This window comes from Triturus cristatus, chromosome 4_1 (assembly GCF_964204655.1).
Source record: "Triturus cristatus chromosome 4_1, aTriCri1.1, whole genome shotgun sequence".
Classification (NCBI taxonomy): Eukaryota; Metazoa; Chordata; class Amphibia; order Caudata; family Salamandridae; genus Triturus; species Triturus cristatus.
Window position 1 is genome coordinate 653,073,449 of NC_140585.1, and position 26,086 is coordinate 653,099,534.

Genomic DNA, 26,086 nt, shown 5'->3' on the forward strand with positions numbered 1-26,086 from the left:
TACTGGGTGTAAGTGTTTACAAAATTGATGGGCTCCTAATACATAATAGCTGTGTACAGGTATTAAGCATGTTATAAATGCTTCCATTGAAGAATTACCCTGTGTCCAGGTGACAGTTGACAACTTGTGTCCAGCATGTTCCACACATGTTTTTAGGGCTCTGGTGAAAAAGTTTCCAGGAGAGGAAAGATTCTAAACACTACGTATTGTAAGCAGCCTTGAGTTATTAGACAATCATCTCAGCATGACAATTTCTACGTAATATAGAAGACTGTGTGCACCAGGTACTAACCTATGTACATGTGCTTGTTCTGCTTCAGAAGATGGGCTAGCTGTAAAGTCTTCACCACAGTATCAAGGCTGAAGGTAGTATAATCTTTTGCACCTTCAAATCTTGGTTATTTTAAGTGAGTAGTAACTAATTGGACAAGTTTTGCCTAGTGTGTATACTGCTCTCAGATGCTCTTTAATGCTCAGTGGTGTATTTCTCATGGGAGTTTCACTGTCTGCAAACAGTGTGGTAAAGAGTAAACCTTTTTTTCCCTCCGTAGGCCTTATTAGCCCCAGGGTCATTTTGTTTATTAAAGGGGAGGGAGCCACATGGCCCCCATCCCTGACCCTTACAGGCCCCAAGGTCACCATCTCCCAGGGTCACTACTGAAACTAAAAGGGAGGAGGGTTACACGGCCCCTCCCTGAGCCATTTCCAGCCCCGAGGTCCACATCAGTTGGGCCCACACTATTAAAGGTGGGTGTCCTGGTGCCCACCCAGGGTAGACACCATACACATTTTGGGGACTGTGGGGGAAGCCAGACAAACAGATCAAAAGTTTGATTCCACCTGGTGGGAGCATCTTTATATCTCCTGATTGCTGGCAGCAGGCTATGTGTTTGCTCCCGCTCGATGGGAGATTAAAGAATGGTCCCTCCAAGCAGGTGCAAACGCAGGTTTTCATACCTGTTAGGGCAGGGAAACTGCTATGTCTTGGGGTTGGCTCTCCGGGACACAGCTAGTGAGCCAGCTTGGGGGATGGGATTCATGGGCCATACAAGGCTCAGAGAGGGGGGCTGTAATTATAAATTTAAGGGGCCTTTTAAAGTTTTAGGGAGGGAGGCCACATGGCCCCCTTCCCCCTTTTGTTTTAGCATTTTCACCCCAGGGTGGGCTCTCCAAGGCTTATACTGGCTTGAGGAGGGGGCCAAAGGCCCCGCCCTCTTTATTAAATAAATTGTCCATAGAGGATGGGGTCCCCATAGCTTGTGGAGTCTCAGGAAAGGGGGCTTCTGGCCCCTCTCCCCTAATATGGAAATTTTAGCCCTAGGGGTACAGAAAAAGAGCTGCATTTTAGCAGCTCCCTCTCTGGAAAAGTAATGCCGGCACCTGCAGGAGGTGGGGAAGCTGGCAAAAATCGCGGGGGCCTTGCGGCTCCCCCCACAGTCCCTACAGAGTGGGGCACCAGTCCTTAATAGAGTGGGTGCCCTGGGTGTGACAAGCAGACAGGAGCAGAAAGTGTAAGAAAGCAACAAATACGCACACACCTACTGGGTCAAGTCCTTCTTGAACATCTGAAGAATGTAACCATTCCTTTGGGCTTACAAGTGAAGAATGTTCCAGTAATTTTTGTTGATGTACCTGAGTACCTTGGGGACTTCAGTTGTATAGGCACAAAATGTTCTAGGGCCTGGATGTTTCAATCCATGAAAACAGCAGAGTGGATCAGTTTAAAACAATTGGAACAGATTTGTGAGTTGGAAGAAGCAATAAAGATAAACACCGCTATTGACTGATAATCTCTCCTATTATGGATTGAAAAAGAGATGTCAGACTTTAGAATAAACACTGAAACGCTTAAACAAAAGAAACTACAAAAGGACCTTGTTAACCTTTCTAAACAAGGCGTTTATCCATATTTGCACAAAGATTTTTATGATCAGGTGAATAACACTAGATAGCTCCCCCAATATCAGGGAAGAAGCAAAAGACGGTTTATTGGCTTTTTAGACTGTTCCTCCTATTCAGGCTCAAACACAAGCGATTTAGAACAGAGCGGCACCTTTACAAAGGACCCTACATGAGGTGTGTTTTTAGCGAGAGGACGGGGCCGGGGCTGAGGCCGAGGGAGACGAGTGTGGAATCCCAGACAAGGTACATGAGAGATCCGGACGAGAAGTCAGGTTTACAGATGGGGCAACGAGAATTAATCCCAATCTATAACCTATCAAAACGAACTCTGGAAGACAAAGAGCAAACAGTTTTTACCAAAGGTCTGTCCTTTGTCCTAATGAGTAGACCAGATTTACTACAACCAGTCTAGAAACCAAGCATTTTTTCAGAAAGTTCGGACTGAAGGTTCTTTTTTCAGATAAAGATAATTTGTATTACAGCAGTTTCTCAGGATTGAAAATTTGTTCCACCTTTTTTCCTCCGAACAGCCTAATGCCACATGAAGTGATTTCCTTTGAGAAAACTGTTCTAAGAGAGCTGGATTTTATTGAATCAAAGAGACACTATGTGAAAAATAATGTTTTGTAAGAAGAGAGGGAGGGTTTACATCGATTACAGAATGACTCGGAAATCATTATTAAACCTGCTGATAAAGGCGGGGCTATCGTGGTAATGGACAGAGACTATTATGAAAGAGAAGTACACCAAACACTTTCTGACAATGACATCTACAGGAAATTAGATGGTGAACCCTCTTCATCAATTAAAGCTGAGATTAGTAGATCCATTAAAAAAGGGCTAAATGGGGGTTGGATCTCAGAAAAAGAGAAACTTTTTCCAATAAATAAGAAACCGTATATATATTCCCCCTAAGATTAAAAAAAATCCCCTGAGTCCCCTGGGACGGCTTATAATTTCCAGAGTAAACTCTATCTTGGAACCTTTAGCTGAATATGTGGATGTCTTTTTAAAACCTTTGATTCCAGAGATACCAAGCTATTAAAAGACACCACTGATGTAATTAACAAATTAGATCAGATAACATTTGAATCAGAAACTGACATATTAACGACTTGTAACATTACTAGTTTAGATACTAATATTCCGCAAGATGCAGAACTTGAAGCCATGGTATGCTTTTTAAACAGAAGACAAAGACCGCACTGTGTACCGACTTGGTTCATTCTTGAAGTGGCATAGATCTGCCTGATAAAAAACTTTTTTTGCTTCAATGGCACATTCAATATGCAGGTCAAAGGGACCGAAATGGGATGTCCCTTTGCTCCAGAGCTAGCAGTGATGGTTATGGCCCTACATGAGGATAAATTGGTATATAATGACAATCTCTTAACAAATAACATCGTGACAAATAACATCAAACTTACCGTCCAGTGGAGCAAGAAATCTACCAACCAGATGAAGAAGACAAAATATATACTACCCTCTATATAAAGAAGACTGATGGAAAAACTTTCCCCCACTACAAAAGTCATCATCAAAGTGATTTAAAAGATAAACTACCTTACAGTAAATGTTTACGCTTACGTAGACATTGCACTAAAAAATTTAATTATTTTGAAAATGCAAATAATTTAGTGATGAAACTTAAAGATCGACAATACCCTCATTGACTTACTACGCAGGTCAATGAAAAAAGCATGGTACACACCTAGAGAGACATTATCAGAATCAAAGAATAAACAACCGACTAATTGTCTAGTTTGTGTAACCACCTTCAGCACTGCCACTTCAGAGGTAAAAAAGATAATACGTAAACATTGGCTGATTGTATCTTTTTTTGAGACCTCTAAGTGAGAGGCCTTTATTTGCACTCAGAGAAATAAAAACTTTAGAGGGACATTGGTTAAGTTAAATACAGAAATTCAAAGTCCCCAAAAGAATTCTGGGACACCACAGATGTGGTACATGTGTGGCATGTGAATCAACAATTGAAGGGACTATATTTGTGTATAATAGCATGTCGATCCAACATAAAGAATTTACTAATTGTAAATCAAAAAATGGGATTCATGGGATTTTGTGTGGGAAAGCGTATGTAGGCTAAACAAATCAAGAAATCAGACTTCGGATTAGCCAACATAAATCCTGGATAAGATGTCGAAATTTGACGGCACAACTTGTACAACACTTTCTGGAAAAGAACCATAGTGTTGAAGACATGAAATGGACTGTATTACGACAAGTCAAACCAGTATATGGCCATGATTCACATTAGGGACAACAAGAGGCTCTATTAATTATGAAACTACGTACAGCAGAAACTGGCCTAAATGAGTTATCAAAGATAACAAATGTCTTTTAAATACACGATTTCTTGAATGTCATGAAACATTGAACATATGAGTTATCAGAGTTCACAACATATACATGCTTTTCAAGCAGAGAACAAGCACACACTTTAAACTATGAGGCTCGGCAAACAACCTTAAATATAGGGACATTGTTGTAATAGAGTTAAAGATTGAGATAAATTTGTTCACAAATGTATTCTAATTTTATGATGTTGTTGTGCTGCAGAGAACTTGATTTGTGGCTGCTTTTCGGATTTATTGTGCAACAACAGTGTTCCACTAAAATTTACATGTTTAAAAAACAAATTTCCATTGAAAGAAAACATATTTCCATTAAGGAATATCCATAATCTTGCAGTTTTCCCTTTCAAACACACTGCATTTTTGGTAAAAACTACATTTTCCATGACAATGTCATCAAAACAGGAAGTGATCAGCCGGTACTTCTTACGGTAACATTCTAAGCTTAGACGCACCCCGACATAAAGCGGTCGTGGGATCCCTTGATGGATGTGGGGCGTTTAAAATCTTTCCATTCAATTAGCGCGAAAGCAGTAAGTGCCTTGACCACAGTATTGATTCATTTATTTTCACAGGTGGTTGTTTTCAAGACTATAATATTTGTTTACTTCCCGCCTTGCTCAAATAGAAAGGAAAGAAAAGAAAATAAGTACCGGCTAGCTAATCGACAAAGTGACAGGCATGAGACGGCCATAAAAACGGTGTGCATTCACACCGTTCAGCGGGGGTGAGCAATGTACTTATGGTCCCATTAGGATGGAGGGCAGAGGCACCACCGCTGTGCCGGAAAATGCAATTTCCGCACGCAAGCAGCGGTCCTCACGCCCACCATATTAGTATGGGCAAACATAGCCCATTTCCCGTCCGCTGAAGTGCGACGCGAACTGCCATAAAAATGCGCCCGCCACCACGGCGGTGGTGGGTGCCAATGGAGACGCACCGCCGTGTGGAATGACTGTAGTGGAGGCAGAACTACAAGTACACACATTGCTATGTTAGCATAAATGTCTTAGACATTAAAACGCCATCTTGCCACTTTGCCTGCTTTTGCACAAGACACTGTAGATAGATGTTATTATATGAAAACTGCTTGCTTGCTTTTTCTTCACATGAGAATAGCCTGTTGTTCACATCCCTAGACATGCACCGCGACCTTGGTCTAAACATTGTGTGCAGATACAGTCAGGGCCAACAAACAATGTATGCTTTTGAATTCAGGTTGATCGGCCCACGCTCTAGCTTTAACACGCACACAGCTGCAAATATCTGAAACTCGTGCGCCTTTAATATTGCAGTTTGTATGCATGATACACACATTCTGGAGAAGACCTTTTCCAGACACAGAGCCACGCTGATCCTGTGATGTGATTCACCTAAGCTGATCTTTACGGTATGGGGTTCCCCATTCAAACCTAGAGACCTTCTATTAGTATAAGAATACTAGCTTACTAGCGAAGGGAGGGTGGTTGTATTCCACTATCCTTTGTAATATGAATTCTCCCTTCATTTTCAATGGTATTGTAACAATGCTGATGGTTTTATTATTAATCATGTGTCTGCTTATGTTAGCCAAAGTACTGCATCTTAGGACATGTAGTTTATAAAATAAACATTTTTAACTTTACTGTGTCTCTGAATACTCTTGAAGTGGACTGATATGAGAATAATAACAAACAGGTATTTCTAATTCCCACCATTCCTGAGAGTACTCTAAGTCACTTGTTCTGGGTTGTCTAATCATTGGTAGCTTCGAGATGATACGAAGAGTGAATGAGACACTGATGCTAGTCGGATAGGGGTTCTGGGTACTGAGGTGAGTTTTTGGTACACCGCAATTCACTGTTGTCCTGGTTTCCTGCGCATAATTCTGTGCATGAGCAGGATCCCTGCAACATGACGTCCCTACTGCCGTACAAATCAGGATACCCCAAACAGCCAGTCACACCGCAGCAGAGACACCGCCCAACCAGAGACGGCGAAAGCGTGACAGCGGAGCGTGAAACCTGATTCTTGGTCCTTTCCGCCCGGTCCCGACCGAAATGGATCCAGCTCTACATGTCTTCCCGGTGCTGTACCTGATACACTACCAGCAACTTATGCACCGTCGTGGACGCCGCCACAGGTACGCAATAACACAACTATGCTCACAACAACACCACACAATTCATGGGCAGAAATAGGGTTCCTGTCCACACCAGACACCCTGGTGGGGACAGGAACACATCCACAAGTTTACCCACACATGTCCTACATGTCACCAAATCATTCCTCCGCATCCAGGTCACGCACCAACTGCGACCCACACCCTGGACCACACACCAAACAACTAGGGAGACAGCCTCAGCTGGTGGTGCTGCAGAGGAACACACAGCGGAGAAGCACAGGGCCAAGGAAACCCAAACACCACACCTGCACCACACTCATGGCAAGAAAACTGAGTCTAAGCACAAAATGAACACTCACACAGATAATGAACAATCCCTCAACTGGACACACTGCATGCCGAGTCCCACGGACATACCCCACACTGACACACAGCCACATACACAGACCACATATCATCAGAAGGCCTAGGAGCTAACCACTAAGCATGTGTACATCACATGCAAGAGAAGGAACACATAACAACACCCTCAGCCCATCAAATCACACATGGCTGGCACAGTGAGTGAAGTCAAACCACAGTCACCTAAGTGCAACAACTTAGGGAGATAGCAAGGCAACCTATGTATAGGCACAGGGATGAAAGGAAGGCTCTGAAGTCAAACAGTGAAGAGCCACACATCTGTATCCAACTACTTGACAGGTGTATGTCAGCAGCACAACACTCAGGGCCCATAGCAGCACTCCATGACTGACAAACAAAAGTTGTAACCTTCACACATACCCCACCCCCTCACACCTGCAGCACACAACACCAGTGTCAAACACACAGAAGAGTGCCAAATATGTCCAGTCAATACACTGACAAACAATCCCAATCCCTGGGGGGTATCCACAAACATCACACACACACACTCAGGGAAGCCTGAAACAATGCTTTCACAAAACCAACAGCCAAACACAAAACTCAATACCAACATACACAAAACTACAACAAGATCAGACCTGACATGTGCAGCAAAACTGTGGAAAGGCAATGGGAGCCCAGACAGAACAGTAGTACACAACCTCACCAGTCAGGAACAATGCACAGACAACATACCACAACACAGACAAGCAGGGCATCATCACAAAACAATCATGGACACAAACTAGGAGAAATGGGCCTACAATGACACACAGACAGACATACCACACCACCCATGAAGTCAACATGGTGTCATAGTGTACCACATGCATGCACATGCACAATCCTGACAAATGACAGGTCACATATGAGAGGAGAAAACCCCAAGGATGCACCCTAAACAAGCCCAGGAACAAGAATAGCCCTAAGTGCATGTGACAGACACACAAGTAAGACACACTACACTGGCAAAACACATCTGAATCAAACACAACACACCAACAAAACACACACACTGACATGCAAATAGAACACCACACACAGAGCATCTGTCAGCTGCAAGAGACAACACAGCCCAAACACTGCACACATCCACATCAAACACACAACAGATGCACATGCCAAAGCATCACATTGCAAAGACAGCAGGACATCAGGGGATGCACACCCGGCAAGGACAAGGCAACATACACTCACAGCACTGCATGCACGACAAGCAGTGTGTGCACACCAAACATACCAGTTCCGCACATATTTGAGTGACACACCATGAACACCCACAACAACAATCAGCACAGCACACAGACAACATCACGGTCAGGAAGTTCAGCAGTACCTCAGCAAACACACATACAGCTAACCCAACACCCACAGATGCACAAATCTGGGACACCCAGGTGAAAACAACATGACCAGAGGACTGTGCAGCACATACAGTTGAACTGCATATGAGCAACCATGACTGAAAAACAGTACAAGATAATAACATATAACCAATTGGGAAAATGTCCTGAGTGGCACATTGCTCCAGTGCACAGATCAGCACCACAAAGCACAGTGTAACAAATGAAGCGATGGGGAGGTACACACACTGGCAACCCAAGGGGACAGCTGACATGAAAGTGAAGCGTTGTGTACGTCAGTAGTGGACATGGCAGGAGTGCACCATACACAAATAGATGGAGTGCAGACTCACAATGGGTAGGCATCAGAAGCACAGATAGGAGATGGTATGACTCCACACCCCACTTGCCATACTGGAGCCAAAAAAGCCCTATGAGACAGCAATGCATGAGAAAACTCACCCAAAATGTCAGTGTGCCTGAGCAGGTCTGCACAGTGACCACAAACAGTATCAAGACACATGGCTGATCAACAAAACACAACACTGAATTATCAGTCACATACTCTGCATACTCACAATTGCCACCAACAACAAGTAGGAGTCCCCCAGAAGTGCAAGGACACACCAACACACTGCACAGTGCACAGCCTACAACTCCCACATGTGCAAACAATCACAAGCACAGGGCTGACCAATCAAACAAACAGGCACTCAACTTCTGGGTGACACAGGTGTGCAGTTGACATTGCAGGGGCACACACACATCAACACTACCGACAAAGTCACCCCCTTCACACTGCACACTTCTTGAACACCCAAGTGCACACATTGAAAGTAACCCATGTGACTAGGATGACTGCCTATCACAAGATGACCATACACCACCACTGCTGTGCACACATCAAGTAAGATCACACATACATGATGACACTGACCCCTGCCTGCAAACCTGTGGATAGAATCAAACTCTGTGCTGGCAGTGCCTTCAAACATGACATGTGTACACATAGCTAACCTGACCAAAGAATGATAATGATAACAGTAGTTCATCAAAAAGCACCATCATTGCACCCCCAAGCCTCAGAGTCAAGAAGAACTGAAGTGCCTGTCACCTCTGTAAAACCCAGAAAAAGTGAGACAAGCCATTGGCAATGTTGAAGTGGCATACAGAGCATGTGTCACAGAAAACCATACCCATACAGAAAACCCTTTATTTAGCAAGGACACTGACAAAACAGGCAACAGGAGTAACTGCCTTTATTCACAGATTACACAGATAGGCACCAATAGTAGACAAGAGCAAGGCCAGTGGCCAGCACAAAGTGCAGAGCAGGTACACGAGAAGCTGCACAGTCAAGGGGCAAACAGCAGTGAACATTAAGGCCAGTGGCCAGTACAAGGTGCAGAGTGAGTACATGGGATCCTGCACAGGCAACGGGCAAACAGCACTGAACATCAAGGCCAGTGGCCACTCCAAGGTGCAGCGTGAGTACAAGATATCCTGCACAGGCAAAGGGCAAACAGCAGTGAATATCAAGGCCAGTGACCAGTCCAAGGTGCAGAGTAGTTACATGAGAAGCTGCACAGGCAAGGGGCAAACAGCACTGAACATCAAGGCCAGTGTCCAGTAGAAGGTGCAGAGTAGTTACAAGAGAAGCTGCACAGGTGATAGAGCGCCACGTTATTCTGAAATTTGTAGGGGTGCATCATATTCACTGTTAGTCCGCACCCACATATTAATCGAAGTAGTGTTAAGGTGTGACTTAGAAATGTATTACTAGAATCTGCTTAACATAAGTGTGATTAGAAATGTAACCATGCTTTCCATAAGAGTAATGACGTAGTTCACTGCAAATGTATTTTAGTCAATGCATAATGATTGGTTTTATGTAATGCAATGTATTAGGTTAAACGGGTACCCTATTAAAGTTGCACGTGTAGTTTGCTTACTCACATATAAAGAGTAATGAAATTAATGCTTATAGTGGGATTTTAGGAGTGTGTTTAAACAGTGTAAAGGCCTAATTGCATATACGTTTAAAGAGAAGGGCCTGTTAATTTCTTATGGTAGCTGAATGTTGCAGGCCGAAAATGATTTCCCTTGGTAAAGGCTTTGGGTTTTAGGATGATGGAAAATCTTAGAGAAGTGAAAAGTTTCTCGTTCTCATGTTTCTTTTGCAGGTGCAAGGACATTTAGCTTGTTAGAGAGACTAGGCCTTTGTTTTATTAGTTAGGATGGTACGAGAAGCCAATATGGGAGTACACCGGAATTTAGGGATGATACTTTCAACAGAGATGGTGCCTGGGATCCAAGGTCAAGCTAACCGTCGTTGGATGGAATACAAGTTTCACTGGAAAAGTCCTGGAAGAAGACGTGGATGAAGGGGTGTGCCGAAGGGCGTGTTCTATGTATTGGGGATTTTGTGTTAGGGACAGTGCCCCGAGGGTTGAGCAGTTGAGGCTTAGGTGGGAAGCTAGAAGGAGCATCTTAGAGCGAGCTCTGACTAAGTGAGTGCACTTCTAAGGAAGACTTCACTTCTGACACCTTTTTACTCTCTTGCCTGGGAGGGAAAATGCTAAGTAGGGATGTCACCTTAGAGATAGAGTAGGGATAGACTAACTGCTTTTCTTTTAGGCTAATGACTTCTAATGTAGAGACTGGACAATTATCACATTTCTGATGCTATTGGAATTGATTCTTCTTCTTATTCTGAGTCGAATGAGACTCCTGCTTAGGTTATCTTTTGTATTAGGGCCCATTTATTTCCTTCTCCTTGTATTGAGGTGTTTGTATGTGCAGTTATTCCTGGTTGTAATAAAATCCTAAAAATGTATATTCAGAGTCAGTGGTCCTTTGGAACTGAAATTTGATTTTGTTAATTATGTACTAAGAATTGAATTTCTTGAATTGAGAGGAACAGCTGAGGTAGAGGCATCAGTGGCTTGGGAAGTCAGAGGGCTGCTTGGACCAGGTGGTGTTGTGGCACGTGGAGGTGGAGTCATGCTGCCGTGAGACACAGTGTGGGTGGGAGATTGTAGAGGGGTACCTTTCCACTTCTTGGGGAGTTCAAATGGCTTCCTTGTCTTGGGATTAATGGCAAGTGGTGTGGACACAACAGGCACACTCACCACCAAAGCTGCATCAGGTGCAGACGGTGGCCCTCCCTCTGGGGACATGCTGGATCCAGCGGTATGCTTGGCCTGGCCTTGCCTTTGCCCCTCCATCTCCTGTTTACAAGGTGTCCCCCCTACAGTGCCCTCCTTCCCCTGCTTCACAGGGCTCTGGATGGGAGTTGAGGTTGTGTGTGAATCTGCCTTGGAGCTCTTCTTATGTATACTCTTAGCAGGCACCATCTTCTCAGCGGGCACGGAAACTGTCTGCTTGTCTTTGTGAGACACTTTTGGGACAGGAGAGTGCTTGGCTAGGGATGCCTCTGAGGCATGTGAGCCTGAGGCCTGCTTCTTGGCTGTATGGCCCTTGGTGTCGCCTGATGGGCTTTTGCCTCTGCGCTCTGGGGTGGCTTTAGTTTTCTGTGGGGATGGTGTCTGTGCCCTGGACCGCTTGGGCTGCTGCTGCTGTGTGCCGCGTGTGCTGTATCTTGCCCTTGAGGTCTGTGGTGTGTGGTCACTATCGTCAGATGTAGCCACAGGCAGGGGTGGCCAAAGGGACTGGAGTTGGACTCTGTGACTGTGCCAGCTGAATGGCTGCCGTCACTACGGAGGACAAAGACTGGACAGTCCGGTGTAGCCCACCCATGTCGGAATGAATGCCCTCCATGAAAGCAATGACATGTGCCAATTCGTATCACCAGTCTAAGACCAGGTATTTCCTGGTCTTAGATTTTGGCACTGCCGAACCTTGTAAATATGGGGCAGCGTAAAAAAGCAATGGGTGTGGTGATGGAAAACCCACAGCAACACCCAGTGCCAGCCCCATTGCTGCAGCGGACTGCTGCGGGAAGGGGCATATTTACAAAGTGGTGTTAAGCCATGTGAAGTTGCTTAACGCCACCTTGCAAATATAGGGTAGAGAGCAAAACCATCAGAGCATCAGAAAAAGTGACACTCCGGTGGCGTTGGGGGCTTGTAAATATCCCCCTAACAATTACGGATGAACTATATGCCATTACAATCCTGACCAAAATGACAAACAGATACATGGGCGCCTAAAATATGTAACATCCAACTTCTATATCTACACGTCGGGAATGTTTACAACCACTTATATGAGTAGAGATAATATTATACAGTGAAGACACACTATTTAATGTGATAGAGCAACATAATGTTTTGCACAGCTTAGCAAAGGCAAGCTGTTACAATGTACAGGTCATGCATTTCTATTTGCAACCAAACTTTTAAGGTTTGTAAGGGAAGACATAGAGGCACCAGAAAAGGCACTGGAAAGATCAGATTTGAACAAATTCAGTTAGTGTGCTGAATTGATACGGTACCAGAATATCTTCTAACATAATTATTGTCACCTAAATATCGTAAAAATACAAAATCTATACGCAATTTGAGTTAAAAATAGAAGCTCTACACCCAGTTTGACGATATTGTTGTACTGTTCTGTAGATTATATTTATGTCGGACTGAATTCCTGTACATGATATTCTGACATGCAGCCTGTCGAATTAAACATGCTCTATGCTAATTGAAGTTCAAGTTCATCTCTGCAGTTTTGATAAAAGAACAAATCCTCGAGAACAGCTGAAAGAGGACACATCACATAATGCAAAAGGCCGTAAGGTGTGCTTAAAATTATGTAAAACCTGTCCCATTTTGAAACACAAGGAGCTCGATTTTGTATCCTCGTTGCACGTTGGGCATGAATACATGGATCTGCACGCGAATCCAGATTCTCGGTTGGGCACTAATTTCCCGATGAGCCAATATTTTCCCTCAAACATTCTGCCACGCCTTACCTAAGGTTAGCGGATAACTCCACGACACAGAGGATGCAGTCACCAGAACTGGACTTTCATTTGCTGAATTCTGGGAGTTGCGCTCTGGTTTACTTTAGCTGACCCACTGGAACTCACACCACTGAAAACAGTGATTCGAAAAACAAAAGCTCAGCACTGATGCATTGCTGCCTTGGTGGCCTGGAGCTACCTGTAAGGTTAGGCATTAACTGGAGGAATATGACCAGGGCAAATAGTTTGGAACCAGTAAAAGATGGTGGTTTTATTGAGTGGCACATGGTACTGGGAAGTAATAATGTTGGGGTGTGGTGTTACCAATTTTGGAGTAACAAAACGCTCTGACATTTTATCAGGGCCGGACTGGCCAAATCGGGCACCGGGCAATCCCCTGGTGGGCCGCACGGGTGGGGCCGTTTTTGGGCCCCTGGGGGCCGTTTTTTTACAGGGCCGTTTTTGCAGCATAGCTGCAATATCGGCCTTGTAACCAAATCGGCCAAAAACCGGCCCTGGCAAAGAGCTCGGCGGCACCCCCAAACCCCCGCGGGTGGCGGCCGAGCACTTTGCCAGGGCCGGTTTTGGTTCCCAGTCCGGCCCCGCATTTTATTGTAAATATCCCCGTTTGTTTCAAATTGATTTATATAGTTTGTGTTCATCCTAGAGCCAGAACTCCAAATCACTACAGCCTCCTCTCAAAAATATGTTCTCATGCCACTGTCACACACCAGATCACCTTTGTGTAGATGTGCCTTTGAAGGCTGCTCTTTCACCCTTAATCTTAAATTCAGAGTTTCACATAGCATAGAACTGCAGTGTTAGCCAAGCTAGATTACTGGATTACACCCTGCACTTCGTGCACATGTTGCATTGTAAATATCACAGATTGTTTATGCTGGGCATGTGCCTTCTGAATGAATGAATAGAAATCTGTTCGGTGCACAGATAATTCAGACACACGTGTCTCAGGGCCAATGAGGCAGAGATTCTGGAATATTAAAGGTGCTGTGAGTTTTTAAAATTATCGTTTTGTTGGATTGGATACACATGGGTTTTAGCTGTTTCCTAAACGCTCTTAGAGTTCTCAGGCATACATGCTCTTTTTCGCAGCGCAATACTCTCCATATTTCCGCCTTGACATCCTGTATTCGCCTACCTTAGTCTGAGCCGTAGGATGCCTATAGCGCATGTATCTGGTTTATCTGCCTTTATCACCATGTCTGGAAGTCACTCTGTCGCCTTCTATTCAACATCTATGATGTTCTGTCTCAAATAAATCCACCATCATGGAGGCCTCTCTGGCAGTGGTGCAATGATGGGTCACCTTTTATGCTACAGCAAGTAAACCCTGTGTATGTCAAAGGACTAACCCGCATCACTTCTTTTGATCACTCCTGTATTTGCCGGTGCAGCAGGTTTAGCTACGTGGAATTTATTATATGTGGAACCCACCTGTCTTGCAAATGCAATAATCTCATGGCCAGCTGTTTTCCAGCTGTGCGTAAAAGAGAGAAGTTTCAGTTTAGAGCTAGTTTCTGCAGGCCCTTTGGATGCAATATGCTTTCTCATAAACTTTCACTTAAACCTTGTTGTAGTTGCTACATCTGCTGATTAAGTCCTTGCAGGTTTATTGTGCTGTCAATGGTCGTCGATCAGTAAATGTCACATTTGAGAATCTGCACTGCCTGCATCTTTCTGATGTCTGGTCCGAACTAGGTCTTCTGGCCCTCTTCCAAACACTGAAGCTGCCTTTCGTGACGGTATTTATCCAAGTGTTTCTCTCCTTCCAATGGATTAGAAGGTGACGGGTTCGGATGGCATACACTATCCACCCGTCTTGACTCCATAATGCTACAGGATATTACTCCTTCTCCAAGTTATGTTCAACTGTATACAGTGTCAGTGACTGCATCTGCAAGTAGATCTTTAAGTTTTTGATGTGGTGCGCTTATAAATATGGAAAGTAAAGTAAAATAAACAATGATTCTGTATGTGCAATTCCTGCTTGATTGTATTGCTGTTTTTTATCATAAATATTAATTTTGTTCAAGAAGGATAGCATATGCTTAAAAAAAACCTAACAAAAGTGCATGTTTTATATCTAGGTAGCAGCAATATATAAAGACCCAAGCATTGGAAATCTTATTAACATCACGATTGTAAAGTTAATAATAATCCACAATGATGAGGTAAGTGAAGACGTCTGTTGTGTGTTTGGTGCAAAAATATTATGCTTTGATTTCTTCTCTTATTGTCCATACATCAAATACAGAAGAAAGTAAATCGCATTTAGGCTCTGGTCAATGAAGACGTAGAGTCATTTAGAGTTGGGTGAAGTGGAATTCTAGACATAAATCAGCGGTTCTCCTTCCACACCAAACCCACAGGACTTCTTCAATTACAGTCGGGTGAAGTGTTGGGTTTCCAATGGTGCACTCTCAGTTGGCTTTACCGGTTGCAATCCTTCGACCTTACATGGTCTGCTACATGGAGTCCGGTCAGTGTGGCAGCTACCTCACCCTATTCTTGCTGGGCTGGTCATCACTAGAGTTCCCTGCCAGGGATTATTTGAGGCATGACTGTCCATGGACAGCAAATTGCTAAATGACCATCACTCAAAGGCAGAAAACTCCCTTTGTTTGGTGGGTCACTGATTTTTTGATTTTCAAAAATGAACTCCTGCATTGGGAGTTTATTCTTAGAAAACTAAAACCTTTGCTGAACGGGGGCATCAGTAATAGATCCTACTACTCAAAGCTTCCCTGCCTTCACTGGAGCCACTGCAGTGACAGCTCTACTGAAGATACCCACCAGCCTGTTGGTGATCTCTAAATATGGTGGCCGCTCCTTGGCCAGGGGCACAGAGACCATAGGCTCTACTGAATGGCCGGCTGGTGGGCCACCCAGCATACTCTAAATCAGGCTCTTCGCCTGCACTGGAAGCACAAGTAGATACAGTATTTTATATTTAATGCTTTGAAACGGGATCCTCTTTGTGCTGTACAAGAAACTGGGCTATAAAATACAAAAAGTTGTGCCATATAAACCCCTATTGGGACACAAATCTAAGCCATGCAAGAGGATCTGGAGACTAACATGAGGCAATATCAGCTAAAAGAACAATCTATGTGGGTGCTTTCTTCCTCTTTCTAGTGATGTTGGCAATGCAAATCACTTATGACATAGAGCCAGCAGGGAATAGGACACTTTACCCCACACACTTTTACTCCGCGTGCCATTACCCTTCAGTTCTTACACCGTAAAATCTTTTACAACGCAGGGCTTTACACAGCAAACTATTACAACACATTCCCCTTACAACGCAATTTACTATTCTAACTCCACCGTGGTGTTACTTTGGGGAATGCGTTGTAATAGTTTGCGGTGTAAAGTCCTGCGTTGTAAAAGATTTTGCGGTGTAAAGACTGCAGGGTAATGGCACTGTGCAGTAATACATGCGGGGTAAAGGATGTTTCCCGCCAGCAGGTGATGTTCTTATAAACTGTTTGTTGGTAAAACCGAATTTTTGTGATCAGCTCCATCACTTTATCTCCTGGGTTTTCCCATCACATGTACCTTCCCAAGGATCCTGTTGAGGAACCTAGCTAGAATGACTGTCAGAGTCTCGGAAACTGACTAAACATTTGAGTATACCTATTAACCATCCCGGCGCCCTCCATTTTTTAAATCACAATCTCTGGATTATCCTGGGTAATCCTAGTTCTTAGTGTATCCATTTCTTTCAGCCCACCGCAGCTAGGGCACACACGTAACACACCTTGTACACCACAGTGGGAAAAACAGAGCCTACGTCCACTATGTAGAACCGTCTTTGCTTACCACTCTCCATTTCCTAAGTGATATCCTACTTGCAGTGGTTCCCAGTCTGTGCGCCGTGGCTCCCTGGTATGCCGTCAAAACCAGCCAGGGGAGCCTCACACCAAGCATGTTGATGCATTTAATGTTGAAAGTTTTGTTGCCTTCAGTTAAAATAATCAGACTTAAACTCATGATGTCAATGATTTGTAAGTGACATGCCTAAAGCGGGAAACATAGTGCTTAATTGATGGCATGTCGAGGGAGATGACCTCCATTTTTAACTGGATCTCCACATTCCAACACTCCCAAAGTAAGCAGAAGACTCCTGATTTATTTTGTTAGACACGTTGATAATTTAGTTTTTTTCCAAATGCATTTTACACCAATGCAAGTTACCAGGTAAGTAGAGTTGCCCTGTCTTTCAAAAACTAAGTGTTGCTAAGTATTGACATATGTATTTGACCCATGGGTACTTCCAGTATACATTTCTTCCAGTACACACACATTTCCAGACAAGTATGCTCTCTGCATGAGCACAGGGAAGTTAAACACCATATACGGCATAATGGCAACATTTGGTAGCAAGAAAGAAGGGCGTTTAAAAAAATAATCTGAGGAATTTATTTGGCTTGCATTGAATTTGAGGCAATTTTAGGGAGGAGACAGCTAAAGTAAAGCTGTACTAGGTGTAAAAAATCATAACTCACTCTGCTGAGACATGTGTGGTGACACATATAAGGTGTAGAAATGGAAGTGCATTCAAATATTCTTGAAGCTCAGAAACACTTTGGCAATGGGGCCTGCATGCATAGGGGTGCTATCTAGTACTGTAAATGGGATAAAAAAGTTTGAGAAGGTTCTCTGAAAGGGCATGGGCAAAGATATTAGAGGCACTGCCTTAGTAATATGAAACACCCTGTGTATATGATTATAATACCTTCATCAGCTACATCAGAATTATTTTCAGGGAGAAAAATGGAAGTACTCCCAAGGCCGGGCTTAAATCCTCCCCACCCTCCAAAAAATAGTGGGGACCCGTGGCCATCAGCCAATAGGTCAAGGGAGCCGCGGGTTGAAAAAGTTTGGGAACCACTGTCCTACTGAGTAGGGCTGTCCCTCACCTCTTACCCTTGCCACCCCGCACCACTGCTTGGTCATTTTGTTATTTTCTTTATTTAGTTTCTCTGTTTGATGTCATGCTTTCTTCTGTTACTGTATGTAGCCTTATTAAAGTATGTTTTATTTTCTTTGAGGTCATATTTTGTACATTTAAAAAAAGCAGAGTGAAGCCTGCTTTAAGCAGTAGTAAATGATGGCAGTGTCTTGAAAAATAAATAATTTATTACATAGGTGATGTGGAGGATCGTGACAAAAACCTTTTCTTATCTTCCATAAAGGCTTTCCCCAGAAAGAAAATTAAACCCTGCGACATCTACAAGTAGCCCATACAACCGAAGGCAGTCGGGTAGCATACCCATTGATGCTCTGGTACATGTGTATACAAACAGCTACCGCGCCTGCCCAATAGAATAACGATCAATGCAGCGGATTGTAGAACGTCACTGACTAGCGACCCGTCATTCCTTCAATGGGTACTTAAGGTCTGACGGGAGGAGGGTGATCTCTTCATCTCTTTTTCAGTGTTGTCCATAACAATGGACACCAGCCTTGAGAAAAATTACAAATTAACCATGGTAGCGCCACAAGGACTGTGCTTTCTGTTACTGGGCGCCAGCTGAACTTCGGACAGCCTTGAGAACAGTCGCAGCACATGTTCCGTCAGTCTGGCCCGAGCACCGCAGCTTTAAGATGTATGACAGTTCACAGATTCAAGGACTACCATCTGGAATCACATTCGTAACATTATATCACATTATATAAAACTCTGCCATGCCTCTCCTCTCTGTTTAGTATCAGGTCCACTCCCAGCCAGATGAACACAGCTATAAACTTTAAGGCATTCCACCAGCTATTTGTCATCACCTCCATATGAAAATATGTGCGTGAAATAATGCAAGATTATTTCAGAACTCCGAATGCTGCATCCAACAATTGACAGGACAAGGCAGATAGGAGCCATATTGTACCCACACCTGGGTAGTAAGATGCATGGAAATTTTGACAGCAAACATAATGTAGTCCCAGGATATTATTCACTATAATATTTAAACTCAATTAGCAGTACTATGCGGTAGCTCCGTGGCATTACAATACCATTAGGAGAAAATGAGCTGGTAATGGGGAATAACATTCAGGTGCAGATTTATCGCGATTGTCTATGCATGTCTACCCTGATTAGCGGGCTATTTTCTGTCCGTGAGCATCTGCATTTGGCATTCACGGTTCCCAGTTTTTCGCTGTGCAGTGAAACCCAAGGGATCGGAGTCGGACTCGGCCTTGCGAAACTACCCTGCCGAAATCATGATCCGGACCATAGTTTGTTATAGGATATCATATCGGTCGAAGGTGTTCTCGCTCCCTCTTCTAGACCGTCCTCCTGTGCTACTCTGTCATTGCAACTTGGGAGCTACTTTGTGTTTTCTGTTTCTAAACTGGTGTTGCCATTTGTATTTTATTCAGTCATACGTGGATAAGAGTGTACAACTGTGGGGATGTGTGATGCTACTTTTGACCCCTATTTGTACACAAATGTAAGGTTGTTTTACATTTAATATCACTTGACAGTGTTACTGCTAAATTAAGGACATCGTAATAAAATAATAAGGCAACGAGATGATACCTTCAGTAGATCACTTCCATACAGAACAGCATGTGTGTCAATTTTTCTAAGGATGGCCGCCTCTGAAAAAGAAAAATGTCTTCCTGAATGCTAAAAGCTCAATATTTGTTGGTTTTCTAAATATATATATATATTAAATAAAAGGATAAGGGGGTTATTTAGAGTTTGGCAAATATAAGGCATTGTTAGGCCTGTCAGCCTTCAAACTTTTTGCCTTCTTCCTCTATTTCTTGCTGCTCTCGTTTTTTCTGGACTTACGACTCTGCACAGTTTACAACTGCTAACTAGTGCTAAAATGCATGTGCTCAATCCTTAAAACATGGTAGCATTGGCTTATTCTCACTTAGCATATTTAATTTACTTATAAGTCCCTAGTAAGTGCCACTACGTCTGCCCAGGACCTGTAAATTAAATGCTACTAATGGGTCTACAGCTCTGACTGTGGCACCCACTTACGTATACCTTTAAACACATCTCAGGCCTGCCATTGCAGCCTGTGTGTGCAGTTTTTAATTGCCATTTCGACCTGTCAAAATAAACCATTTGCCAGGCCCAAACCTTCCTTTTTTTACATATGTCACCCCTGGGAAAGGTCTTGGACAGCCCAGAGGGCGCAGTGCAGTGCATTTAAAAGGTAGGACATGTACTTTTACGTTTTATATGTCCTGGTAGAGAAAAACTCTTAAATGTATTTTTTACTACTGCAAGGCCTACTTTTCCCATAAAATAACATTGGATTTACCTTATTACATTTAATAAGCTGCAATTTTCAAATCGAAAGAGGTAACCAGTTTATGTTTGTTGTCTATGGAACTGTAATGAAAAACCCTAACTTATGAGGAAGTTGTATTTTAAATTAGAGTTTGGAAAATGGCGCTTTTAGAAAGCTGGCACTGTCCTGCCTTCACCATTTGAGTCCCGTAGCCTGTACCTGGGTCACTTGACTGGGTGTAGCTGACAGCTGAGCTTTGTGTATTCCTTCTAGACAGCCATACACAATAAAGAGCTTTGGTGAGCCAGGATGGGCCTTCACTGGCAGGATGGGATAGTGGAGCTGGGCACAGCCCTACTTACACTTGAATAGGCTGTGTCCTGCCTGCACACAAAGGGTTGCATACTCCCTGTAGTTAGACTGAAGCCAGGACAGGGAAGGCAAGATGCCTGGGGACTTCAAAGGGAAACATCTAGAAGTTTCTCCACCACTTCAAAGGAGCAACGGGTATAAATACTGGACCTCAGATACCAACTCTTCAATACACTTTTGGACCTATGGATACTCTGCCAGGAAGACAGACTGCTGTTCTGACCTGCTGTCTGCTGCTCTCTTGCCCGTGTGAGAAGGACTTGGCCTGTATCTCTTGTACCCTGAGTAACTCCCAGCGTTACTCCAAGGGCTAGTTGGCTGTTCTCCTCATCTAAAGCCTCAGGGACACAACAGGCGTCCTGCACCTAGACTCTGCCAGTTGTGACTCTACCCTGCCAAGTGTTGCCACCCCAGCACTGGCCCCCACATCTCCTCTGCTGTGTGGCACAGCCCTGAGCAGAACCACTGCATCACCGCTGCTGCATGGATCGGAACTGCTGCAAAGACACGCATTGCAACGGGCCACCGCATCGGAACCGCCGCTACACTATGCAGCATCTGTGCAGGCACTTTCATTCCTCGTCAACGGCAGCCTTGTTGACGATGACGAACTTGACATTGCAGCTCCTCCGATCCGATGCATTGGCCCGACTGCACAACACATCCTCGACTCTGGACTGTGTATCGCAAGCCCTCATAAACAGGGTCTTAGACGACGCAGCAGGACCTCGCACCGTAGCCTTGCTGCATTCTGGAAATGAAATCACTTCAGCTGCACGTTTCATCTTTGACGCAGATCCTGACAGCGCTCCGCAACCAGGATTTAAGGTAATCTGTTCAACAGACATAACTGGGTCCTTTTAGCCGGCCCACACTCCATTGCGGTCAGCCTGAACTTGTAACTATGTCCAGGTCTGGCATGACCAGCTATCCACAGTTGGCTCTTTACACCTCTTTGCTCAATTTTTACTAAAATCTTTAAATGTGGATATCTCTGGTTCTACTGATTGGATTTTTTTCATGTTGATCTTATTTATTTATTGTAAATTACTCTATTTTTAGGTCGTGCCTAGCGTTTCAGTGCACATGCACTGCTTGCTCTGCGAGGCTTCTTGTAATCAAGCAGATTTCAGAAGTGGAGTTTAAGCCCCGCCCCTTCTTTCCATTGGCTTGCGTCATAGTTCATGCTAAACGGTGGATTTCCATTGTGAATGAGGCTTCTTAGTCCCTCCTTGTTACTGCCCTGTCTCCTTTTGGCCCCGCCCATCCGGACTGGATCATTTACTTGCGGCGTTATGCTGTCTCCTTCAATTAGTGGGTGAGCACTTTCTTTCTTGATTCGGCCGCAAAGCGCGATACAAGCGGCTGCCTTTGCGCAATACCACAGCTTGTTATCTTTCTGCCATGGGCGTTTCTAAAGATGGGCGTTTTTTTAGAGCTTGGTTTCATTCTGACTTTTTCTGTTCTGTAAATTCATTTGTACCTGCCCGTGGCTCATTTTAGGGGCATTAGCACAAGCACAAATCTCTCTCTATGTGTCTCACTGTCCCCGTATGCTTGCCTACAGAGAACACTCCTCCCACCTCCCAAACAGCATTGAGCGGCGATCGGGATATCTTTTATTTATTTATTTAATATGCGCCCGTATGCCTGCTTGTGTTTACAGTCTAGAAGTGAATGTACTGTGTCTGCTGATTCACTTACTCTCAAGCGGTCAAGCCCAGCCTCTCTTGCTCCTGCAATGCTGAGGCAGCGCAGGCGCTTGTTTTTGTTTTTACTTTAAAACTGAGTGCGGCGCCGCTTCTAAAACACCACGCTCAGTGTTAAAGTTTTTTAAAAAACGAGCATGGTGTCCTTTAAGCGGCACCACTCTCAGTTTTAAACTTAACCATTTGCAATGCAATTGGACCTATTGCATTGCAAATGCTTGTTAACTTTAACGTTTACATCAACAAACCATCTTCCTGTCGATTAAAAGAAATGTAAACTATAATCTGTGACCCAAAAATGTAAATAGTAAGACTCTACACATGCTATTAAAAAAAGTAATTTCCTATACAGACTTTTAAAAAAAACGTGTTGGACTGTTAGTTTGTCAAATAAGTAAATCAGACAGACTCCATTTCAATATGGCTGCATCGCTCCTTGATGCTGCACGCTAAGCCTCTTCTAGTTCACCCAGAGTACTTCACTTGGGGACCCATGCAGGAGGAGAGCATGGCGGCAATCATGGGGGTCCTGGGACGTGGTACTCAGCTTTGGACAGCGATCCTACAACGACAGAGCAGAGGTCAGTGAAAAGGCAAGACGGTAGGCGGGCGCACCCCGTCATTTGCATAACTCTTGCAACACGCATTTCGCCTACCGAGAAATCCGGACTGTCCAACTGTAAAGACCTTTAGCTGTCGTTACACAATCCACAATACCTTGCGACATTCAGGAGTAGTAACCCTGCAAGGTTCATACACTAGGCTTCCTTCTAAACTCAAGGGATTAACTTGGGAACCATCCCCAAACGTAGCTGTTATGGCAGGGGTTATCGAGCTAATTGACATTCGCATTACTGCAGTCTGGTTAGAGTCACATTTGCGAATTGACAACTTCAACCATTTGCTGTAGCAAAATGTTACCAGATAACCTCATGTCACTGGGAACTCAGCCCTCCCAGTGCTGGGTTTTTAGTTAATATAATCATGTATTTTCAGTATTGGTGTAGTGGTTTGCTTTTATTGACCATGTGCACCTGAAACAAGCATTTACAAAGCAATAGGTCTCGCATTTACGCAAGTTTGACATTGCAAATAACAGTGCCTTTTATTTTTGTTTTCGTTTTGAAAACATAAATAAAAGGCTTTGTCATTTACAATGCCAATAGCTTAAACTTGCATAAATGCGAGACCTATTGCATTGCAAATGCTTGTTCTAAACTGGTATGGGATCCTTTTGTGATGTGTTGTGCCTTGCCATATAAGGTTGGGGAATCATCATTTGGCTAGGGTTGGAGTAGGCGCTCCAGGTCTTCCCCGAAATGTGAGGCCCGTCAGTCGTTCAGAAGGAGGAGATTCCAGCCCTGTTTTTCCCCTAAGTATACTGCTCCTCCTCCGACGGGGGCGGTCAAGAAGGGTCCCTGACAATCACAGTCAAAGGGAGTTGGGTCAGTGCCTTTTGGTGGCAGGATCTGGCCTTTCCTTCAGGTGTGGCAATTTGATGGGTCTTGGACACTGTGGAAAATGGTTACGTGATCGACTTTTGACAGGTTCCCCCAGATACTGGTGTGCGAATGACTCCTGTGCTGGCGGCCAGAAGAGTCAGAAGGAGGCACGGAGGCCTATTCAATTTTATTCCTGGTTCAAATGGTCTTGGGGGCTTTTCGGCTCGATCTGAAGTGGGTCAACCCGTGGATCCAGGCTGTTCACTTCAGAATGTTGACTATTCAGGCAATTATTCCTCTAGTAAGGCCAGGAGATTTTTTGCATCATTATATCTGGAGGACGCCTATCTCGCCTTCCCTGTCGCAGTCTCCTCTCAGTAATCCCTGAGGTTTGCGGTGGGGGACGCCCATTTTCAGTTCTGTGTTCTCCCCTCCGGTTCTCTCCCAGGGTGTTTATGAAGGTCCTGGTCCCACTGATAGTACTTCTTCGTGCAGAGGGAGTGTTCATTGTTCCATATTTGGACGATCTGTTAATTCATTTCGCAGAGGAGTCTCTGTTAGTCGCTCAGGTCGACAGGGTCTTGGAGGTTCTACAAGGTCACAGCTTTTTGGTCGGCTAGGGAAAATCTTCTTTGACTCCCTCTTAGGACACGGGCTTAATCGGGGCTGGGTTTCTGACTCTCGAAGTTGCGAGTTACTTTGTCTGAATGAAGATTTGTCTCACTGCAGGCTCAGGTTCGGACCTTGGTGTCTCAGGTGGCTCCTCCGGCTATGGATTGGTTTAGGGTGCAGGGGCATTCGGCTTCTGTAGTGTTTCTTGTGCCCTGGGCCCGGTTTCACCTTCTTCACGTGGCCAACTGGATTCTGGCTTTATGGTCTCTGGTGGCCCAGGATCTGTTGGCTCCACTACAGATGAGGTACCGGGTCTGGGAAGATCTGTTCTGGTGGCTGAGTTCAGAGCATCTCTTGAAAGGGGTCTTGTTGTCTCCCCCGCTCTGCTAGTTGTGACGTCAGAAGGCAGCTTCTCTGGTTGGGGGGTTTGCCTGGGGTCAGAGTAGGTTCAAGGTTTCTGGTGTCTTCACGACTCTCGGAGGTCTTTAAACTGGAGGAAGTTGAGGGCAGTGTGGCTCGCTGTGCTTCATTTTCAGAACACATGCAGGGGAAGATGGTGGTTGTTCGCATGGACAATCTGGTCGCAAAGTCATATGTCAACCAAAAAGGGGGGACACGGTCAAAGTCCATGAACTTTGTGGCCAGAGACATTTTCCTTAGTGCTCAGGACTAGATTCTGGGTCTGAGTGCTGTCTACATTCGGGGGGTGGAGAATGTCCAGGCGGATCTCTATCAGGGACATTCCCTCATCCAAAGATTTCTCTCTGCTTCCCAGTTTATTCCGACAGTTGGTTATTCGATGGGGGCTGCCAGTGGTGGACCTATTTTAGAGTCCATGGAATGCCAAAGTGCAGCAATTTTAAGGCTTGTTTCTTGGTGGCCATCACATCACCTAGACAGTTGGGGGAGTTGGGGGCCTTGTCCTGTAAGTATTCTTTCTGCCAAAGTTTTTCAGGATTGGGTGGTACTGGTGCCGGCTCCGTCTTTTACCCCTATAGTGAATTTGGCTTTTTATCTCAGTCAGGAGGTGATTTTACCTCAGTTTTGTCCTGAGCCTTCTTCGAAGATTGCACTGTTTGGATGTGCTGCAGACTTTATTGTGGTATTTGCAGGTGGTAAAGTCCTTCAGGAAGGGGGATGTTTTGTTTATTAATTTTGGTCCCGCAAAGAAGGGTGACAAACCATCCACTGCTACTCTGAGGTGGTGGATTCAGTCCCTGGTCCTTTTGGAATACAAATTGAAAGAGGTAGTTTCTCCCATTTGGTTGCAGGAGTGCTCTAAACGCAGTGTGGTAGCTACAGTGGCTAAATTGCAGGGCACTTCTGTGGTTGAGATTTGTAGGGCTGCAACTTGGTATTCCCCTTTTCTATTGCATTCCCCAGAACCCTCTTGAGACAATCAATTTGAAAACACAATGCAAGCTTGTAATCCTTCCACTTCTTTTTTGCTCTTCTTCATCTCATCTTCTGTACTTAGCCAACACATGTTTCGTCGCAATTTTCGCAACTTCCTCAGGTCTAAGTAATTACATGTAAATTGAGATCAGTACTGCAACTATAACTATTCTCTCTTAGTTGTCATTATCCCTTGTGAGAATCGTCGAGTTCTGTTCATGCTCCAAACTAG

The 26,086-nt window shown here is 44.3% G+C and overlaps 1 protein-coding gene across 3 annotated transcripts in view; it reads left to right on the forward strand.

Annotated features, from left to right (window-relative positions):
• Positions 1–26,086, forward strand: part of ADAMTS20 (ADAM metallopeptidase with thrombospondin type 1 motif 20) — a 1,386,529-nt gene that overhangs the window by 399,321 nt on the left and 961,122 nt on the right. For all 3 annotated transcript variants that reach the window (XM_085653052.1, XM_085653051.1, XM_085653053.1), the window contains one exon: positions 15,159–15,242. In XM_085653052.1, coding sequence (XP_085509178.1) covers positions 15,159–15,242 — 84 coding nt within the window. The remainder of the gene's footprint in view (positions 1–15,158; positions 15,243–26,086) is intronic.